The 18015-nt window shown below is 43.6% G+C and overlaps 1 protein-coding gene across 2 annotated transcripts in view; it reads right to left on the reverse strand.

Annotated features, from left to right (window-relative positions):
- Nucleotides 1–759: 759 nt before the first annotated feature.
- The window catches only part of LOC142952702 (fibroblast growth factor 14-like), a 32570-nt gene continuing 15314 nt past the window's right edge, over nucleotides 760–18015 (reverse strand). For both annotated transcript variants that reach the window (XM_076094584.1, XM_076094582.1), the window contains exons 2-5: nucleotides 13223–13333; nucleotides 10293–10396; nucleotides 1189–1387; nucleotides 760–908 (exon numbers count right to left, since the gene is read on the reverse strand). In XM_076094584.1, the coding sequence (XP_075950699.1) occupies nucleotides 760–908; nucleotides 1189–1387; nucleotides 10293–10396; nucleotides 13223–13333 (563 nt within the window). The remainder of the gene's footprint in view (nucleotides 909–1188; nucleotides 1388–10292; nucleotides 10397–13222; nucleotides 13334–18015) is intronic.

The following is an 18015-nucleotide window of genomic DNA, read 5'->3' on the forward strand; positions in this document are numbered from 1 at the left end:
TTGCAGACAGGCCGTACGATGGGTTTGCATTGCATGTAATGCACAGGGCCACTTTCAAGTACATTTCATTGTAAGCTTAGTACAGAACGTCCTGTGCCACGTCTTAATTGATCGATGACTAAGCAGCCGCTGAATCATCGGTGTTTGGTATTTAAAGCGTTCTCTTTGCCTGATGTTTGTTTTTTAATCTGTTCATTATTTACTCAAAGATCGAATCCGACTGGTCGATGTTGGACGGGAGCTGTGTGCATGTGTGTGTGTGTGTGTAGCCACCAGCAGGCAAATGTACCTGGCAACAGAAAACGGTACTATCAGGAGAGGACAAACGGGGCCCTAATTCTTAAAGATTGTCACAGAAAAATACCGGTGAGGACGACATTATTTGTTTGTTTTGTTAATATTTTTAAGAAGTCATTTTGTCTTCCATTTGAGGGCATGCTGTCCCAGTTCCAAAATATCTGACTGGCATCGGCTTGACTTTACGGTCTTCGTCCTCCTCTTCCCCCCCCGCCACCAGCCGCAGCGCTCTGTCCTTCTGGCTCCGCCCCACAACACCAGATCCGTCCAACAGGGAGAGAGGCGAGGCGGGACCTGCGGCCCCACTGCTGACCAGTCAGAACTTGAGCTGCTGTTTGTTTGGTTACCTTTTGTTGCAGTTTAGTTTGTTTTTGAGCGCGCAGCAGTGGGGCGAGTCTCTGGCTTTTCCTGGCCTCTGGTTGGCTAGGGGAGGGTAAAAAGAGAGGGAGGGGGAGGGCAAGGTTATGTCGCCTCCTTGTCGGGTTTGTTGACTGGTTTGCCGCCATTCATGACCACAGGTTCGCTGGTTGTGCTTTTGGAAGGCGGGCCCCCGGCGAGTTTAGGCACCGCCTCCCCTACGTCGTGCAACGAAGGCTCTCGGTACATCGCAACTGGAGGAGCGGCGGGAGAAAAGAGGCGGATGGGAGAGGGGGGAGGAGGACAGGTGGGAGAGAGGAATAAGGAATAGAGGAAAAGAAAGAGGGCAGAAGAGAGGTAAAAGGAAGTGTAGAGGAGGAGAAAGAGAGGGATGGAAATGAATGAAGGAAAGAAACAAAGAACGTGAGGAAAAGGTGTGTCTTTACTCTATAATCCAATAAAACTTATCATCAGAAATCATCAAAAGAAGTCTGGTCAAAAACCCGGGTTCATGTGTGTGTAATTGTGCGTTACCTTCTATAGGTTTAGGCAGGAAGTGTGCGGCTGGTTTGGTCTTTTTGACCCTGTTTCCCTTCATGGCTTGTCCCTCTTTATTGAGGCCCAGAAACCAGGCCCGGCCCGACTCCTTCTGTCTGTAGAGCATCGAGCTGTAGATCACATAGTAGTTCTCAAACACCGACTCCTTGAACTTACACTCCGCTGTGAACAGTTCCTGAGGAGACAGACAGAGACAGACAGAGGCACAATTCATATGATGTTGGGAAAAGACGTTACTTATAAATCTGAAACTGATGAAGTAGTTCCCCAGGACACTTTGACCACCTGATCGGTAGAAGAAAATTTTGACTACAAAACCTTTTATTGAACAATTAAAATGAATGTAAAATAAACCATACACCGTATTGACCAGCCACAGACGGGGAGGAGCAGCCGAACACTGACTGAATGACATGTCGTTCTCCCCAGACTCTCTCTCTCTCTGTGCACATGAACAACAAACTAAAAGGATAAAAAATAAAAAGCGGATTGTTTCTGGTGACACAAAGCCTTAAAAAAATAAATCTTCCTCCCACCCACAGCAGCTCTGATGTTGTGTCAGAACTCTGTTCCATGGTCGCCTTCAGCAGAGCCTATTTCAGCACTGAATCAGGGTGTTATTCTTACCGGGAGAAAAATTGAGTCTCCCTAGTGTCCTCTTGCACTACTGAGTCACACAGCAAGTATCAATGGCAGCCTGAGATGAAACAAACTTCTTTTGGAGGGGTCGGAGTCGAGGCAAGTCGGGCTTAAAATAAATCAAAAACTGCAATTTCTCAAGCTTCAAAAAAGCCGAAGCTCAGGACAATAACACGTGTTTCCACTGCTCTCTTATGTGGCGTCAACACAGCAGGAGATCAGTCTGGGATAGCAAGCCTCCCTATGAGGGCTCAGAACCCAATGTGACATAAATACATCAATCATCAACCATTTTCTGGTCGATCAAATGAGCAACTATTGGTGCACTATTTCCCAGAGTGACTTTTAAGTCCCACTCAAGTGTCTTCTCTTTTACACAAAGCTGAATGTAAGATTTAATTACATTTTGAATAATTCTTGTGGGAAAATTTGATTATTTTTCAGCCAATAAACCAAAACACAAGCGATACTTACCACACTCAGATTATGTGGCAGATAGATACTGCATGTACAACAGATTTATTTATGCATACACAGTATCAAGAGGTATATAAAGAAAAATACCAAGATCACCAGACATCAGTCAAATAAACAGTAATTCAAAGCTGCATATAATTATAGCCACTTGGAGGAAGCGGAACATGTTGGAAACTCATCTGACATGCTATCGCCTCAATAAGTAATTGACATTTTACACATCAAGCTGACTTGGATTTTCTGTCACGATGACAAAAGGTGAAATTTAAGCCCAATAATCTTTTAGCTCTGGTTTGGTTTTTCTCAGTTCGTCTTCACCAGCGAGTCTCTAACTCTGTCTGACATTTGGTACGTGGCATTCAGGTGGGTTATCCTTTCACACTATACTTAATTATTGACGCATTTTGAATACTAAAGATATGTGGCTATAAAGACTATCGCTTATTATCTTCCCTTGTATAACAAGAATCTACCTATCTTCATCACGTTTCATGAGGATGAAATGATTCAATGATTCACATTCTATCACTGAGACAGTTGCTGAGGATATAAATAGTGTTATTAAACTGCCCCTCATGTGGCTGAAGGGGCTCCTGCCAACCCAAACAATCACCCCGGAGGTCCCCAGACCCCCGATTGGGAAGTGTTTGTCTAGACCGCCTCTTATTGGTTGTCGTGGGCCTCATGCCAGAGCCACAGACACATTGTCATTCAGCTCAGGTCTGTCGGTCTGAGTCTCATAGCAACATGAGGAAGAGAGGCGACACTGTAGCCGTGGCAACCAACCAGCGCTGAGAGGGAGGGGTCAGTTGTCTGGGGGGGGGGGGGGGGATGCAAGAGCGAGGGATCGAAAATACACACAAACACTTGCATTGCTAATTCAACATATAATGTGCTACATCTTGTGCTCCACTCATGCTAACATAGAGACACTTATTAAAGGAAGGGTTGGGTGGCCTGTGAGGGATCAGACACACACACACACACACACACACTTGTGGCTCTAGGGGATGAATGGAGGGAGGTACAGGGGGGGGGCTCGCTGGGATTTGAAATGTGACTAAATGATTGGCTGGCGACAAAACAAGACAAGGTTATAATGAATGAATGCTCTACTTATTGTCAGCGACACACACACACACACACACACACACACACACACACACACACACACACACACACACACACACACACACACACATCAAATGTTCTCCTTTGGTAACCATGGTTTTGATTGTGTGTGATTGTTCTCAGAGGAGCTTCATATTTTTTCATTAACTGAAATTATATATATTTAGTCTTGACCTGCACCCCGGATTCATTATTCATCTGTTGAGGACGATCTCTGCTGGCGTGCAGAGAGCAGTGCCAGACAGTTATTAATGTCGGCCAGTGAGGTCATACATCATTTAATGCTGCTTTTAGAATAAAAGATGTTTGATGCCGAGGCGTCTCTCTCGCCCCTCGTCTGAATAAGAAACACTTACACTCGACTGAATTCAAAGAGAAAAAGTGAACGGTGAGGAAGAAAAGCTCACAACGCCTCTCAGGTGAGTCATTCCAAACCACGCCGCCTGCCTCCATGGGTTTCTGTCGTCCTTTCTAAATGGCTACGTCCACAAGCTGCCCGCAGAAAGAAGACAGGGAGAAAGAATGAATGAAAGAAACGGAGGGTGGGGTTGGAAATTGGGACATAAAGGAGAGAATAAATCACCCAGTGAGGAGGACGACGCCTCCTGATTGGAAACACAGCAGGGGATTCTCTCTCTCTCTCTCTCTTCTCTTAGCCTTTCTCCCATCGCTCTTCTTATTTTACTCCCTCTGTCATTTCTGCAGAGATTTAGTGGAAGTGAAAACACTGCACACATGCACGCTGTTATCTTTTGAATGGCACGTACATAGATGCGTGCATCTTAGCCCGAATAGCAAACCGTAATGAGATAGAGGAGCGCACGTTAACATGTTTAGCATCCCGCTCCAAAACATGCTAAATTGATACAAGAAGCACTTTGCTTCCCTCGTCCATTGAGGGTTGAAAATTAAGACACTTAAAACCAGAGTGGGGAAATCCAAACCCTCCCATCATCGCTCTAAACCAGGCGTATTCAGAGACACTGTGGCCCCCTCAGACAAGATTGAGAGAACTGTGCCAACATTATAGCAAATTGGCACAATTTTAAAAGTATGCCGAATTAGCTATTATCAGATTCTCTTTGCAACGCTCCCATGGTCGTGCAGACAGCTATCACTGGAGTGCTTTGATACCGAAGAAACCTTCAAAAACGTGACAAATCTCATGAGAGTTCTGAAATCAAAAGCAGCGTCTCGTTTCTGTGACTTCTAAGCAGATTTATTCATGTATTCGCGACGGACATCGGAGACAAAGGATATCTATAATGAAAGAATGTCAACACAATTACTGATGGCTGTGTAATTAAAGAGTGATGGAGCCTGATAATTTACAACCCATCCGTCTAATGTTCCAGTGATGGTATCGAGGAGTTAAATTCAACGCTGAACTGTGAATCAATCCCTGTGACTCCACCTCTTGTAACCTGTACAGTGTGTTCTTTCATAGGTCAGTTAGTCCTTTATCAAAACTATTCATAGGACGTCGCTAAAGTTTATATTTGGCTCAATTTAAGCACAAAAACTGCCCTTAACAAATATATAACAAAGTATGATCATATCATCATATCAACACCTCCAAGTTAATTAATAGTAGTAATGAATTATCACCAAACCCTAGTTTCCTATTTTATCTTTAACCTCCATAGAAATATGTTTAATTAATCAAATGACAACATTGCAGTTTGATTATTCATAAATATGAGGATATTTTACTTGCTCTACTTGGAACGTTGCTTAATGCGACTAAGGAAGTTGTTTTTCATCTCAACCATTATGTATATGAGTGTGTGTCTGTTTGTGTGCACTGCTCAGTGAGTGGGTGTGTTTGGTTCCAACACCAGTTATTATCACAGCACTAATTACCCAGGGGAATTGTGGGTAAACAAATCATTCTAAAGAAAAGAAAGGCCCACGGAGAAAAAGGAAGAGGAGGAGTGGGAAGAAAAGTGTCGGCGCATGAAAACAACAGTGAAGAGGGCTCTTTGAGAGGAAGTCCTCCGGCCCAGACAGACCGGATCAAAGCATCAATCTGACTCCAATCACGGTGTCGCTCTCGGCGCGTCAGAAACCGCTCCAGACCGGCACACCTGATCCAATTACGCCGTTATGAAAATGTGCGGCGCTTAATTGGATCAGGTGTGTCGTAGAGCTCGTAGCACAGGCTCTCCTTAAGGACGCGTGGACGGTATGAGGAGAGAACTTCTGTAAATCATTTTAGCATTTAAACTGCGTCATGGGTTCTGTTCTTTGTGTTGCTCAGCATCACATCGCTGGTAAAGGACATCCTGAGCACAAGTTTAAATAATAGTTCGAAGGCTTGAGGATGGATATTAAAATGCTGGAAAGGTCCAAATGAAACTCGGTCTAATCCGGTCTGCTGAGGGTTTTCTTGCCACCTGTTCTGGACCTGTGAAAATAGGACTTTCAATTATTTCCGTAAATGAGTCTGTGAAGCTTATAAACAAATTATTTTGGGATTAATTTGTAAGGACATTATTATCATATTGCTGCATTTTCACCACAGCGGCTTGTCTGGGGTCTGCTGAGGTCGACTGCATTTGGATGGGGTCTAATTATAATTGGGTCTATTCAGGTCTGGTCTGATCAGATCAGGTGTCTTTTCGTTCTATTCGGATACGGTCAGATGTTTTGGACAGCAAGTTCACTTTGCAGATTTGATCTCTTCCGCAGAACAAATGCAACTTCAAACAATAAGCCAGCCTTTACGTCTTTATTGAAGGTGAATACGTCTTTGAGTTTGTGGGTTTTCAAATTCTACAGATTTCTAAATGCATCAATCCGTTAGTCGCTGAACGGCTTAACAGAAGGTGCTTCGTGGGAGGAACGGTTGGGAATGGCTCTCAAACGTCAAGTGTAGAAAACCGGCTAATTGAGTGCGATGTCCGTGCTGTGGTGCCTCAATAACATGCTGCACATCTCTGAAGAGTCCCCACAGCGCACCAGCAACTAATTCATTCTCTAGTCACCAGAAACTCATGACTCACATGTCAATAACATTCATTCTCTGTGCCACTCGTCCTCCTTCTCATCTCCCTGGATGTAGACATCACAGGACTCACTCCGTCTGAGTGCTGCACAGACTGCGTTGTGAATGGAAGTAGACGCCGACGCACACTGACACACACAGGTACATACGTCGTAGAGCACACACACACACACACACACACACACACTCTTGTGTTTGCTGAAAACATCCTGTTGTGAGAAAACAGCTCAGGAGGAGAGAAAATAAATATGAGTAGAGAAGGTGAAAGGGAAATGGAAGGAAGACTCCACGTCAGAGAAAAGGATACTCAACGTCTCCCCGTCGAGTTTTTATATTGTTTTTATGAATTAACAGCAGCTTTTTTAATAACTGATTTATTTGACTATTTTTTAAAGATATTTCTCAAACATTCTCTGGTTTCATGCTCTCAGATTAATTTTTTTGTGATGACGCAGTAAACTGAATATATCTGGGTTTTGGACTGTTGTTAGTAAAATGTACTTTTGTTTTCTGTTATTCATCAGGTCTACTAGACTTCTTTTCCGCTCCAGGATAAGTCTTGGTTTGCTTATTATTATTATTATTATTACAGGATAAATTCATAATTTTTTTATTGGGATTTAAATGGCCGTTGGATTTATACTGCTACATTTCTGAGGTTTTGTGGAGGACCACATTTATGTAGCCTCCCTTACTCCCTCATGTTTCTGGATACCTAGATTAAAAGAGACGGGGGAAGAGAAACAAAGGGGACGAAAAAGACGGACGGAGGACGGAGTTGAATTGATGGCGTTCGGGCTCCCAGGACCTCTTCAGCAGAGAGACTCTAACAGTCTGACTCACAGGAGCTGGCATGAACAAACACATTTCCATTTCTTATCTTGGCTGGTGGCCAGTCAGCAAAATTCAGATTTTTAGGGCACAGAAACAGGATTTTATGCTCCTGTATGCCTCGCATCATAATATTATTTTTCAGGAAGAAGATATAGAAGATGATAATCATAAAAGTGGGAGTAGCAGTAATAGTGGTATGTTGCAAGAATCGTGTCAAAGTCAATTTCCTCTTTCACCTCTCAGCTGACATCTTGAAATCTACACCTACACACACACACACCTACACACACACACTAACGCGTGCATTACACACTCTTTGCACACACTCGTGTCACTCCGAGTCTCATTCACACACACACAGTCGCAAACTCATCAGCACTTTTTTGTCCCCCCACTTTCCCCCAGCATGCTCCATAATTATCACATAGCAGCTCATTGCACACTGTGCCATCTGTTAGTCTCACGCCCAAAACCCTCAACACGCGCGCGCACGTACACCACCGCACACTGCCAGATGCTCGGGACCCTTGGATTAATAAGACAGTCTTACCATGTATAACTAAGTTTGCAGCATATCATTAACAATTTGCAATAAGAGGATAAAGAATCGCATTGAGAGCGGAGCCTAGAGAACACACTTCACAAGGAAATGTCCGAAAATAAAACAAAATGATCTGACAGGGGAAGGCAGTATAGATGAATGTAATGTCACAACAATAATCGCAGAATTATCTTGACGGCTCTGTGTTTTATCCGATCTTCAGATAAATATATTCTAGTACTGACATACATACAATCGCGGGGGGGGGGGGCGCGGTGGGCACCATCCTCACCGCTCTCTACACCTGCGGTGACCTCTGCAAGCAGCCAATGAAACACCAAGCGGTGCTGACGTCACGGTTAATTAGACCTGCTGCATGTAATTCACATGTTCGTTTTCATGTAGCTGCCTTCACATCAGTCACAGAGCTGGAACATGATCACACACCCTCACTTTCCCTCGCTTTAGTAAGGGATTTCTGTTGTGTGCGTGTGTGTGTGTGTAGGGGGGGGACTCCCCCTCTTCAATTATTTACAGGAAGCCCTCATGCATCTGTGACTTTCAGCGACAGGCTGAGCAAGCCCAGCAGAGCAGCACAGATCTCTTGTCTTTCTCCTCCCGATGACTACGTTCTCTTCCTCTCATCCCTTTGTCGTCAATATGTTTTCCTTCCTCCTCTCCGTCTTATTTGGTCTTCCGTCTGAAACCTTTGTCCTCCTTCCTCTCTGGCTTCGTTTCTCTTTAGTCTAAAACGTTTTTTGTCCTTCGTCTGTATCTTTTTCCTCCTCTGAAAACAACCTTTTCCTCTATCCTCACATTGTCCGTGTCCTACTTCTTCCTCCCCTCCTTTTTTTTGCCTTCCACCCAAGTCTTTCCTTTCTTCTCACCCCTCCTTCTTTCTTTCATGATTGGTCCTGGCCTCGCCCTTATTCCTCTCACCTCTCCCTTTCATTTCCCTCCTTTCATCTCCTCCCCTCCCCTCCCATTTCGAGTCCCCCCTCCCCTCTCTCCATCACCTCTCCGTTCCCCTCCTCCCGTCATCTCCACCCCAAAAAAAGAAATGAAGGGGAGGAAAGAGGGATGATGTTAGGGAGAAGAGACGTCAGTGAAAGAGTGTGAACTCTCTCTGAAGAGTCAGCATGGAAATAATTCATATTCCACTCAAGCAGATCTCCGCTCCTCCTCTACCTCACTTCCTCTCCACTTGCTCTTCACCACCTCCCTCACCCCTCGGTCTAATCACGTCTTCCATATTGTTCTGTATGTCCCTTTATAATAACACTAATTTAGCTCTTTTTTGGTTTAGTGTGCCGTTTTCATTCATAACTTGAAATTATTTGGTTTTCTTTTTCTTAATATTTTGCACTCGGGGAGAAAAAGCCTCTGGAGTTGCATTAAAACATTATTACTTAATGCACACTTGTCCATAATCTGACAAATATGTTTCATTGGCATCCATTAAAAGCAATTCATCTCTCTCTTTTGTCGTCTCTCTCTCTGTGTCTAATGCACCTGCCTCCAACATTCTGTCGCACAAAACCTACAAGACGGGGTCTTTCATTTTGTCTTTTGATATGAGAAAAGCTTTTATTGTATCATGCATGCTTCGATTCTCCTTTAAATTCAAGCCTAAAATGTAAGTGACGTATTGTATAATTTAGAGCAGGATTTGTCTGAAACTGCTACTTCAGGTGAGAAATGCATTTTGCCTCATTCTGCTCAGTGTGCCGTCCTTCAGACGGAGCAGACAGACTCAGGGAGTGTGATGGTCTGTTCACCGGCTAACTGAGGGGAACTAAAGTCACCCGACGGTTCTTTTGAGCCGCGTTATGAGATGAGCGTGTCATGTTTCAGTAGGGTTTAAAAAAATCACATACGTCATGGTTTTCTATGGGAGTAATCTGAATATTACAGTATATATTGGATAAAACTATCTATTTCATGTCACCTTGGGCTGTGGGAACTTGTGAAGTACAATTTCTGACTATTATTCACTATCCTGACAGTTTAGAAATCTAGTGATTAATTGATTGGCCTTCTTTGTTGTTTTTCTTTTGTAAAGCCTTATTTGTCCTTACTCCTGTGGATAAAGTAAAGTCTTATAAATGACCAGAGATTTGTCGAAGCAGGCTGATACGTCCATTTGTCTCCCACAAATAATTACCGCAGCTTAAAACCAAACACTCGGGACCTGGGTGAGCGACACATGATTTGCAATTAAGCCCCATCATTTTCCAGGAAGAAGCATTAAGCCCTCAGCAGGACAAAAAAAAAAAAGACCAATAAAAATGATGCACGGCCCAGACAGACAGACAGACAGACAGACAGACAGACAGTAAAAATACTGAAACAAAATTTCTTGTGGACACTGTCCATCTGGGATTTCTCACCCTTGTGTGTCCATGCTGGTATGCTGCATGTGTGTGTGTGTGTGTGTGTGCGCGTGCTTACCGATGAGTAGAGGTGACCCTCTCCGTTCATGGCGATGTAGAGGCCAGTCTTGACCGATTGGATGGCCACGACTCTCAGACCCACAGGAATTAAGTTAAACACAGCTGAGGACAAGAACAGAAGAACTGAGTTTTTAAGTGCCTTGCGTTCCTGTTTCTCTTTCTCGATATACGGCGCTCTGAGAACCTCAAATGTCAGCTGGTCTGTTGCTCGGTTAGTTCACGGGGAGGTGAAGAAGCAGCTCGGCCTCGAGGGGGCCACTAGCAGGGCTTTTAAAGTCAAGAGTTTTGCAGAGGAGAAGTCTGCAGAACACTGCTTTAAATTAAAGAAAATACTCAGTGATGATTTGTCTCCAGAGCTCTGGAATTTACAACTAAGGTATTCTGTGTTTTAAATTAAGTCGTGTAGAAGCACAATTTTTATTTTATTATAACGCATCAATCGGAATGAAAATGAAAACAAGACTAATTAAAACGTGTGTTTTGTTGCCATTGACTTTATTTCCTCATCGCCAATTGTGTTTTATATTTTGACTGTCATCATTTGTCCATAACATTTTAATACCGGCCTACTCTTGTCCATGTTTTTCAAGGGCACCGGGTCAGTGTTATTTGAAGAGCAGCAGTCGGTGACGCTCGAGGAACAGACAGCTGATCACACCCTCACAGCCTCGGGCAGATACTCCAAAGGACAATGCTGGTGTCACCGGTGTGTTTGTTCACTTCCTGCAAACCCGTACTGTCTTGTTTCTTTTCACATTTGTTCCACTTTCGAGATATTAACCTTTGTATTTTTTCTAGTATCTCGAGGCTGTGACTGGAAGCTTTTCAGTGACAGCAATGGTTTACTTTTAGAAACCAAAACTGTTGTTTTACATGAATTCAGAATTAACATATAGAATATATTTGCTTTGTTAAATGCTGCAGCAGACGACGATGTCAAAATAAATCTGAGGAGTAAACTGAGGATGTTTTGTACTCGAATCTGATTTCATAAAAACACGTTTTTTGCCACATTTATGGTCTAACCTGGTTTGTGGGATGTTTTCATCAGTTATTGATGATCTACTTTTTTGGGGGGGTTGTGGCTTGCAGCCCGTGGCTCGAGTATAAAGATGTTAATTGTTTCATGTTGTGAGTTTGATGCCAGGAAAAGGTGGAACTGTTGCAATTTCGGTAAACTTAGTGCTGACAGTGTGGTGGGAATGCGTTGCTTTCATTTGCGCAGCTCTTGAAATATCTGCCTCTGCCCCGACACAATGGAGATGAACAGAATTTTGTTTGTGCCGCTCCAAACATTTGCAGAGTTCATCTGCAGTGTGTCTTTTCTAAAAGCACTTGATAATCCACTGTGAACAGCTGTTATTTTCAATATTCCTTCAATGGCCACATTAGGTTATACAACTAACCTATTCATGGGTTGAGGATGAGGTAGTCTAAAAACAATTTTCTCTTAATTAATCCTTTCATGGTGGAACATTGTTGAAGGCTGTGGCCCTCTCTGAAAGGACGATTCAAATTAGATAAAAGGTGTTTGTTGGGATATGTTGAATCGAAGGCTACCGCTTATTTCATTGAGCGATGAAGGGCCGGGAAGATGGACGCGCCATTTGAGACCAACAGCAGCGCTGGTTCTCTCTAATCAAGGGCTGATTACACCTGGGGCGTCAGTCTGAGCCCTCATTAATCAAGGTTACATAGAAATGGTCTCTAACAACCGGCGTCAACACTTTTCTGAGTTGAGCGGAGGAAATTTGAGTGTGCGCAAGTTAGTACACCTGCAAGTAATCATCCTGCATAAATATCACTTTTCTAAACCGCCAGATTCATTAACATAAAGATATGCGCCCAGCTGATTGGAGATGCAACAACACTCCTTTTAAAATGCTGCAGGAAATGTCAGCGACGTCTCCCCTCGGCTGAACGCGGCTCAGCCAGAAAAAAACAACAACAACCCCGACAAACAAATTAAAAATGAAGCTTGGCAACGAGCTGCAGGGAATTCTGTTCGATCTACACGCCGAGCTGTGGCAGAAAGCCTAAAAAATGGTGATGGTAAAGACATCCGCCAAAAATTGAAAACAAACAGAGTAAACAAGCGGGACATTGCTGCAACACGCGGATGGAAGGGAGCAACCGGCTTGGCCAATGTGGCAGGAACACTTTGGACAAGCAATTGGCTTGATTACTGATTTGCGTTTGATTTTCTCTCAGCCCCGAGCACATCAGAATATAGCACTGGCCACATGAATCAATAAGCCATCCATCTGCAGCCGCTCCCCGAGGGCAGCGTCGGCTGCAGGGGTCCAATAAACTAGGATTCAAGAAGCGAAACCCTCTGAGCGGCCACTTGTCGCATGCAGTCGAACAGTTGGTGTGCTCTCTGAAAACACACACACACACACACTGCCTGCAGAACGCGCCGTAATGAAAACAGCGTCCCTGTCTCGAGGCTGTCTTTATGATTGCATATACGGCGACGTTCAATCATTGCCAATAACTGTCAGTCATTTAGATTGCACAGATTGTAGTCAGACAGTGTTTCTAATTCCCTTGTAAACAGAGGGACTTGACCCTGTTGAATTATCTCTATAATAACTACGATGCAATACATGTTTCTTCTGCCGGTCGCTCCTCTTCACAGCGTGACAGACATGTCGTCTCTAAATAACTATTTGCACTTGAGAGAGTGTCTGGCTGTGGTGAAATTCTGGTTTTGAGCAACGATATTCTTTTTCTCTTTAAGTCTTTCCTTTTCAGATACTTCATGCATTGTCAGTGTTTGCAAATGTATACCTTTGGCCAAATGTACTGTAATATATCGGCACACCTCATAGTGTATGGTATCTATCTGTGTGTGTGTGTGTGTGTGTGTGTGTGTGTGTGTGTGTGTGTGTGTGTGTGTGTGTGTGTGTGTGTGTGTCCTCTTACAGGAGTTGGTGCTGTCGTCTTTGGTCCCGTCCATGCTTCCATCCTGGCCCATCTGGAGATAGAAGCCCTGCCTGCAGAACAACCTGGTCACTATGCCCTTCAGCTGTGGTTCTACACAACACACACACACACACACACACACACAGACACAGACACAGACACAGGGGGAAGAAGAGTTGAGAGGAGCCGATCTTCAAAATCAGGACAGCCCCGTGAATAATGAAAGAGCGAATGAAAAGAAAATGATGTGTTTTGTCAGCTTCCACAGAATGATTTATCTACAAATTCATCCCCATAAATCAATTTCTGCGCAAATCCTGCAGGGCACATTGGAGATACACTGCAGTTTGGCATTAAAGAAGAATGTGACCACATGCGACCTGATGCATCCTGGGGGATTTCCTGTGGAGACTAGTCGGGCACATCCAATCCATTACAGGATTCTTGGACTAATCCTTCCTTCGTCGTCATTGTTCCACTTGAATAACGCTGATGAATTATTCCTGAACCTTTGATGGCGTAGAGAAGCTTCATAATGACTTTGCATCTCCTATATTCAGTTTACGATTTATCTACTGCTGGTGAGGATTCCCTTTATTAAAACTGAGATAACTGTGTGTTTCTCTCCACCTAAAGCACTTCATCTATAACGTGAATAATGTGTATAAAAGGCCGATAAATATAGTGTTTGTAAAATACTTATCTTTGCTACAACTCACTTGATTTTGATAAATCCACATTGAAATGAAGATGCTTACATTGATACAGAAATAATATCTCGAAAACAACTAAATCGCTGTTGTTCCGTTAAATTACAGCTCATGCAGTGCTCTTGGCTGATGCATATTGATCCTAAACAGCAGTCGCTGTTGCCTCTCACAGTTTGTTTCGTGCTTTTCACCGTCAAATAAACAAAACGACTGATTTAGCAGAAAAAGACTAAAACTACAAATAGCAGAGGGGAGGAGCTAAGGGACAAAGACTGACTGAGAGAGAGACAGACAGCAGGATAGAATGAGCAGAAACGTATGATCTGCATTAAGTGATGTAGTAGTAGTGCAGATTTCTATCATCATTACTCCTCACACACACTTACATGTGTGGCTCTGAAGCTCGCTGCCAGCACTCGAAGTGACAAAACTCCCAGCTCACCACTCACTGTGGTGTGTGGTGAGCTGCAGCCGACGAGGCTCAGAAATCTCACTTGGATCAGAAAGACATGCTAGTGCACGGAGGTGCACGGCTATTGCAAATCAGAAGATGAAAATATGAATTCAGATACGCTTGATTGATTTGATGCATTAATGTCTCTGTGCTCGTACTTGAGTCCTGTGCACAGTCATTCCTAACATCCTTTATTCTTTATTCTTCCCTATGAATAACACACAGCACAGTCTGTACTTTTATGCATTAAGTAAGCATCGTTCCATCTGACAGCTGTGATATTTCTCGCTGCTTTATGGTTTAAAGTTTACCTGCACAGCATCCGTCTGTCAGAGCGGAACTGAACTCAGTCACATATCAATCTCTCTGAGCTTGAGACGAACGACAAGAAGAAACCGCTGGAAATGTAATTTATTGTCTCTTGTCTATTTGTAAAACATGTCATGCTCTATATATGTCATCTATGATGTGTTAATTCATGAAACATACTGTGAAATGTTACTGAATTACACTTGGAGGAGAGTTATAACCCTGTCTGATATATTACAGAATACCTTTTCCTGGCAGGCGCGGTGTGACTCAGCTGATGGGAATTTTCAAATCCACGCAATATACTTTTCCAACAAAGATTTGTAGAAAAAGATTATGTTTCTCACAGTAAGATATGAAGAGAAGAAAGCTTTGGTTATTATGATATCTAATCATCAATACAGTGGATCTTGGATCAACGTAGATTAACTCAATAATAACTACATATTTAATCTAAAATCCATAGAATTAAACTGAGAATAAATCAACAACCAACCACAGCTAACCAGAGGTTAAACCAATCCAGACTCTCTCACGCGTCACACTGTACTGATCAGGACAAACACTAGAACTGAGCCAACACATGAAAGGACGTATTCATCTCATGTGATATCATTCATCGTGGGATAGATTCTTGATCACATAGTCCGGCCCTATTACGAGTAAACGTAAAGACTCAAATGGTGTTATTGTTGGTTTTGGCACAACTCCCCGCTGTAACTGATGAAAGATCAATAACTGTCCCGCTGCATCCACTCACCCTCTATTTATGCGTCTACACATCCGCCTGACATCCAGGTGCCCCTCCACTCGTTCCCACTCTTCCCAGTAAACCTCCACATTCTGTCTGTTACTAGGGAAATTCCCCTTTTCGCGTTGCCCCGGCAACTGCCTCGTGATTCCAGACTGTTCCAGTGGAAGGGTATTCCCCCATCCACACACACACACACACACACACGCACACACACGCACAGCTACATTTTCACCATGATGTGATCTGATTCAATCAGTCAGCCCGTCGGCGGCCACGCTGATTTGACATATTGTGTGTTGATTCGCTCTGAGTCTGAGTCTAAATACAGTGTTTGACACGATATGAAATACCAACATGGGCGTCTCATACAAGCGATGCATTAAAGACTCCCTCTCTCTCTCCCTCTCTCTCTCTTTTTCACACACACCATCTCGAGTGAAAAATTCTCGAGCGGCAAGTGAATGCAACCCTTTCATCCTCATTTACATGAGAGCGTTGAGTAATTAGAGAAACACTTGGGGTGCTGAAAAGAGTGGGTTCCTTGTTAAAATACAGACGCTGTTGGACCGTTCACATCGGGCTCAGCTACAGTAAATGTGCCACATGTCGTCATCATCGAGGCCTTTTTAGCCTCGACAGGAATACGATCCAGAGGGAAACACTGATGTCAACTATCAATGATCCATACCTGCTTATTATAATACATTATGCAAACTGAGGTGACAGTGTTAACCACAGGGCTACATATTGAGCGATGTGTTTTATTAAGTCAAAGTTGGACTAGCCCAACTGGCTCCTCCAGCGTCCTCTCGCCTCACTGAACTCCTCATCTCAGCAGCGGATCCTTATTTTGGCATGTCCATAATCTCATCCTCTCCGTCACTACGCAGAGCTCGCGGCCACGGCTGAGGGCCGGACACGACATCAACGCAAAAATCAAGCGCTTTGTGGTTCAGCACCGCAACGTTCCCAGAGCCGAAACATTCACATTGTGGTTTCGGGAGTAAAAATGCGTGAAAGCTTGTGCACCTTTCAAGGGCATCTGTGGCAAACTGGTCTCAGGTAAGCAGCCAGGAACACGTAACATTTGAAGACAACAAATATCAGGACCGATATCTACTGTGCACAATGAATTACATGAGTATTTAACTAACTAACAAGACAAAGAAAATATCGTCTCAGGCTGCTAGAAGTTGTGATTTTATAGGCTAAACAATTAATGAAAAAGAATTGTTGGTGTGTTAATCGATAATGAAATGAATCATTTATTGCATCCCTGCAGACACACACACTCCTCACTTTAACTGTCTTCTCTTGTTTCCTCTTTCCTATGAACGCCACAACAGTCTATGCATTGAGTAAACACCGTTCCATCTGACAGCGGGGATATTTCTCGCTGCTTCATGGTTCAGAGTTTAGCTGCCCAGCATCCGTCTGTCAGAGCAGAACAGAAATGAGCACACACGGACGGAAATCAGTCACACATCAATCTCTCCGAGCTTGTTTGTGAGACGAACGACAAGAAGTAATGTAATTTATCGTCTCTTATCCTTTTCCAGAACTCGTCATGTCACTTCTAAGTGTTGTCATTTATAAGACAAAGTAATAAATGTTGCTGAATTAGACCTGGGAGGCACAGAGCAGAGTGTACCTTCCAGCCCGGCTTTGCATTTATGCATCTGTCTTTCTGTTGGCTTATAACCCGTCTGATGTGGATATATTACAGCTGCATTTCAGAGGCGGCATGTAATACTAGATTACCTTTCTTGGCTGGTGGTGTGACTCAGCCGATGGGAATTTCTAAGGCCACATGATTTATGCTTTCGATTGAAGCTACCGAAAGCCAATATTTTGTTTGCAGTGGATTATCTTTTAATTTGGCGGGGAACTCCTGTCCATCATTACCATCAGCTTTAGGTGAGGTATAGCAGCTCTTAAAGACTGATTTCACTGCAGGATGTAAATACTGTCTTCCCACACCAGCGCCGAGAACTACCCACTCAGACGTCTAATTATTAAGAGTAACACACTGAGAAGAGCCTCCATCATATCACAATTGGACTGATATCACATTTGAATAAAAAGCCAATTTTGGCTCCATGACCGTCTAACTCTAGCCGATACAAGCACGCAAGTTACAGATAATTTTGTCTCTCCTTCACAAAACCTCTGGAAGACAGAAGGGGATGTTGGCATATCTCTCTCACACACACACACACACACAAACACACACAGATTGTGGACGTTGCCAAGCTTTCACCAGCAGCTCTCACAGCTGGGAACACAGAGGAGGGAGTGATGGAAGAAGGGGAAAAGGAGGGAGGGAGGACGGAAAAAGAGGGAGGAAAAAAAGTCAAATGAAGCTGGAAGGTAGGAGGAAAAGATCTGAGGTATGTGGGGATGATTGGGTGGAGAGGAGGAAGAAAGAAGGTAAGGGAGAAAGGTGACAAAGGAGGGGAGAAGAGAAAGGAGGAGGAAAATAGAGGGACTGAAGCAAAGATATGAAAAGAGGGGGAGAACAAAAGGGGAAAAAAGCACAAAATGAAGCTGGAAGAGGGGAGGAAAT

The sequence above is a fragment of the Anarhichas minor genome, unplaced genomic scaffold (genome assembly GCF_050575085.1).
Source record: "Anarhichas minor isolate MPS153535 unplaced genomic scaffold, ASM5057508v1 ptg000018l, whole genome shotgun sequence".
NCBI classification, from domain to species: Eukaryota; Metazoa; Chordata; class Actinopteri; order Perciformes; family Anarhichadidae; genus Anarhichas; species Anarhichas minor.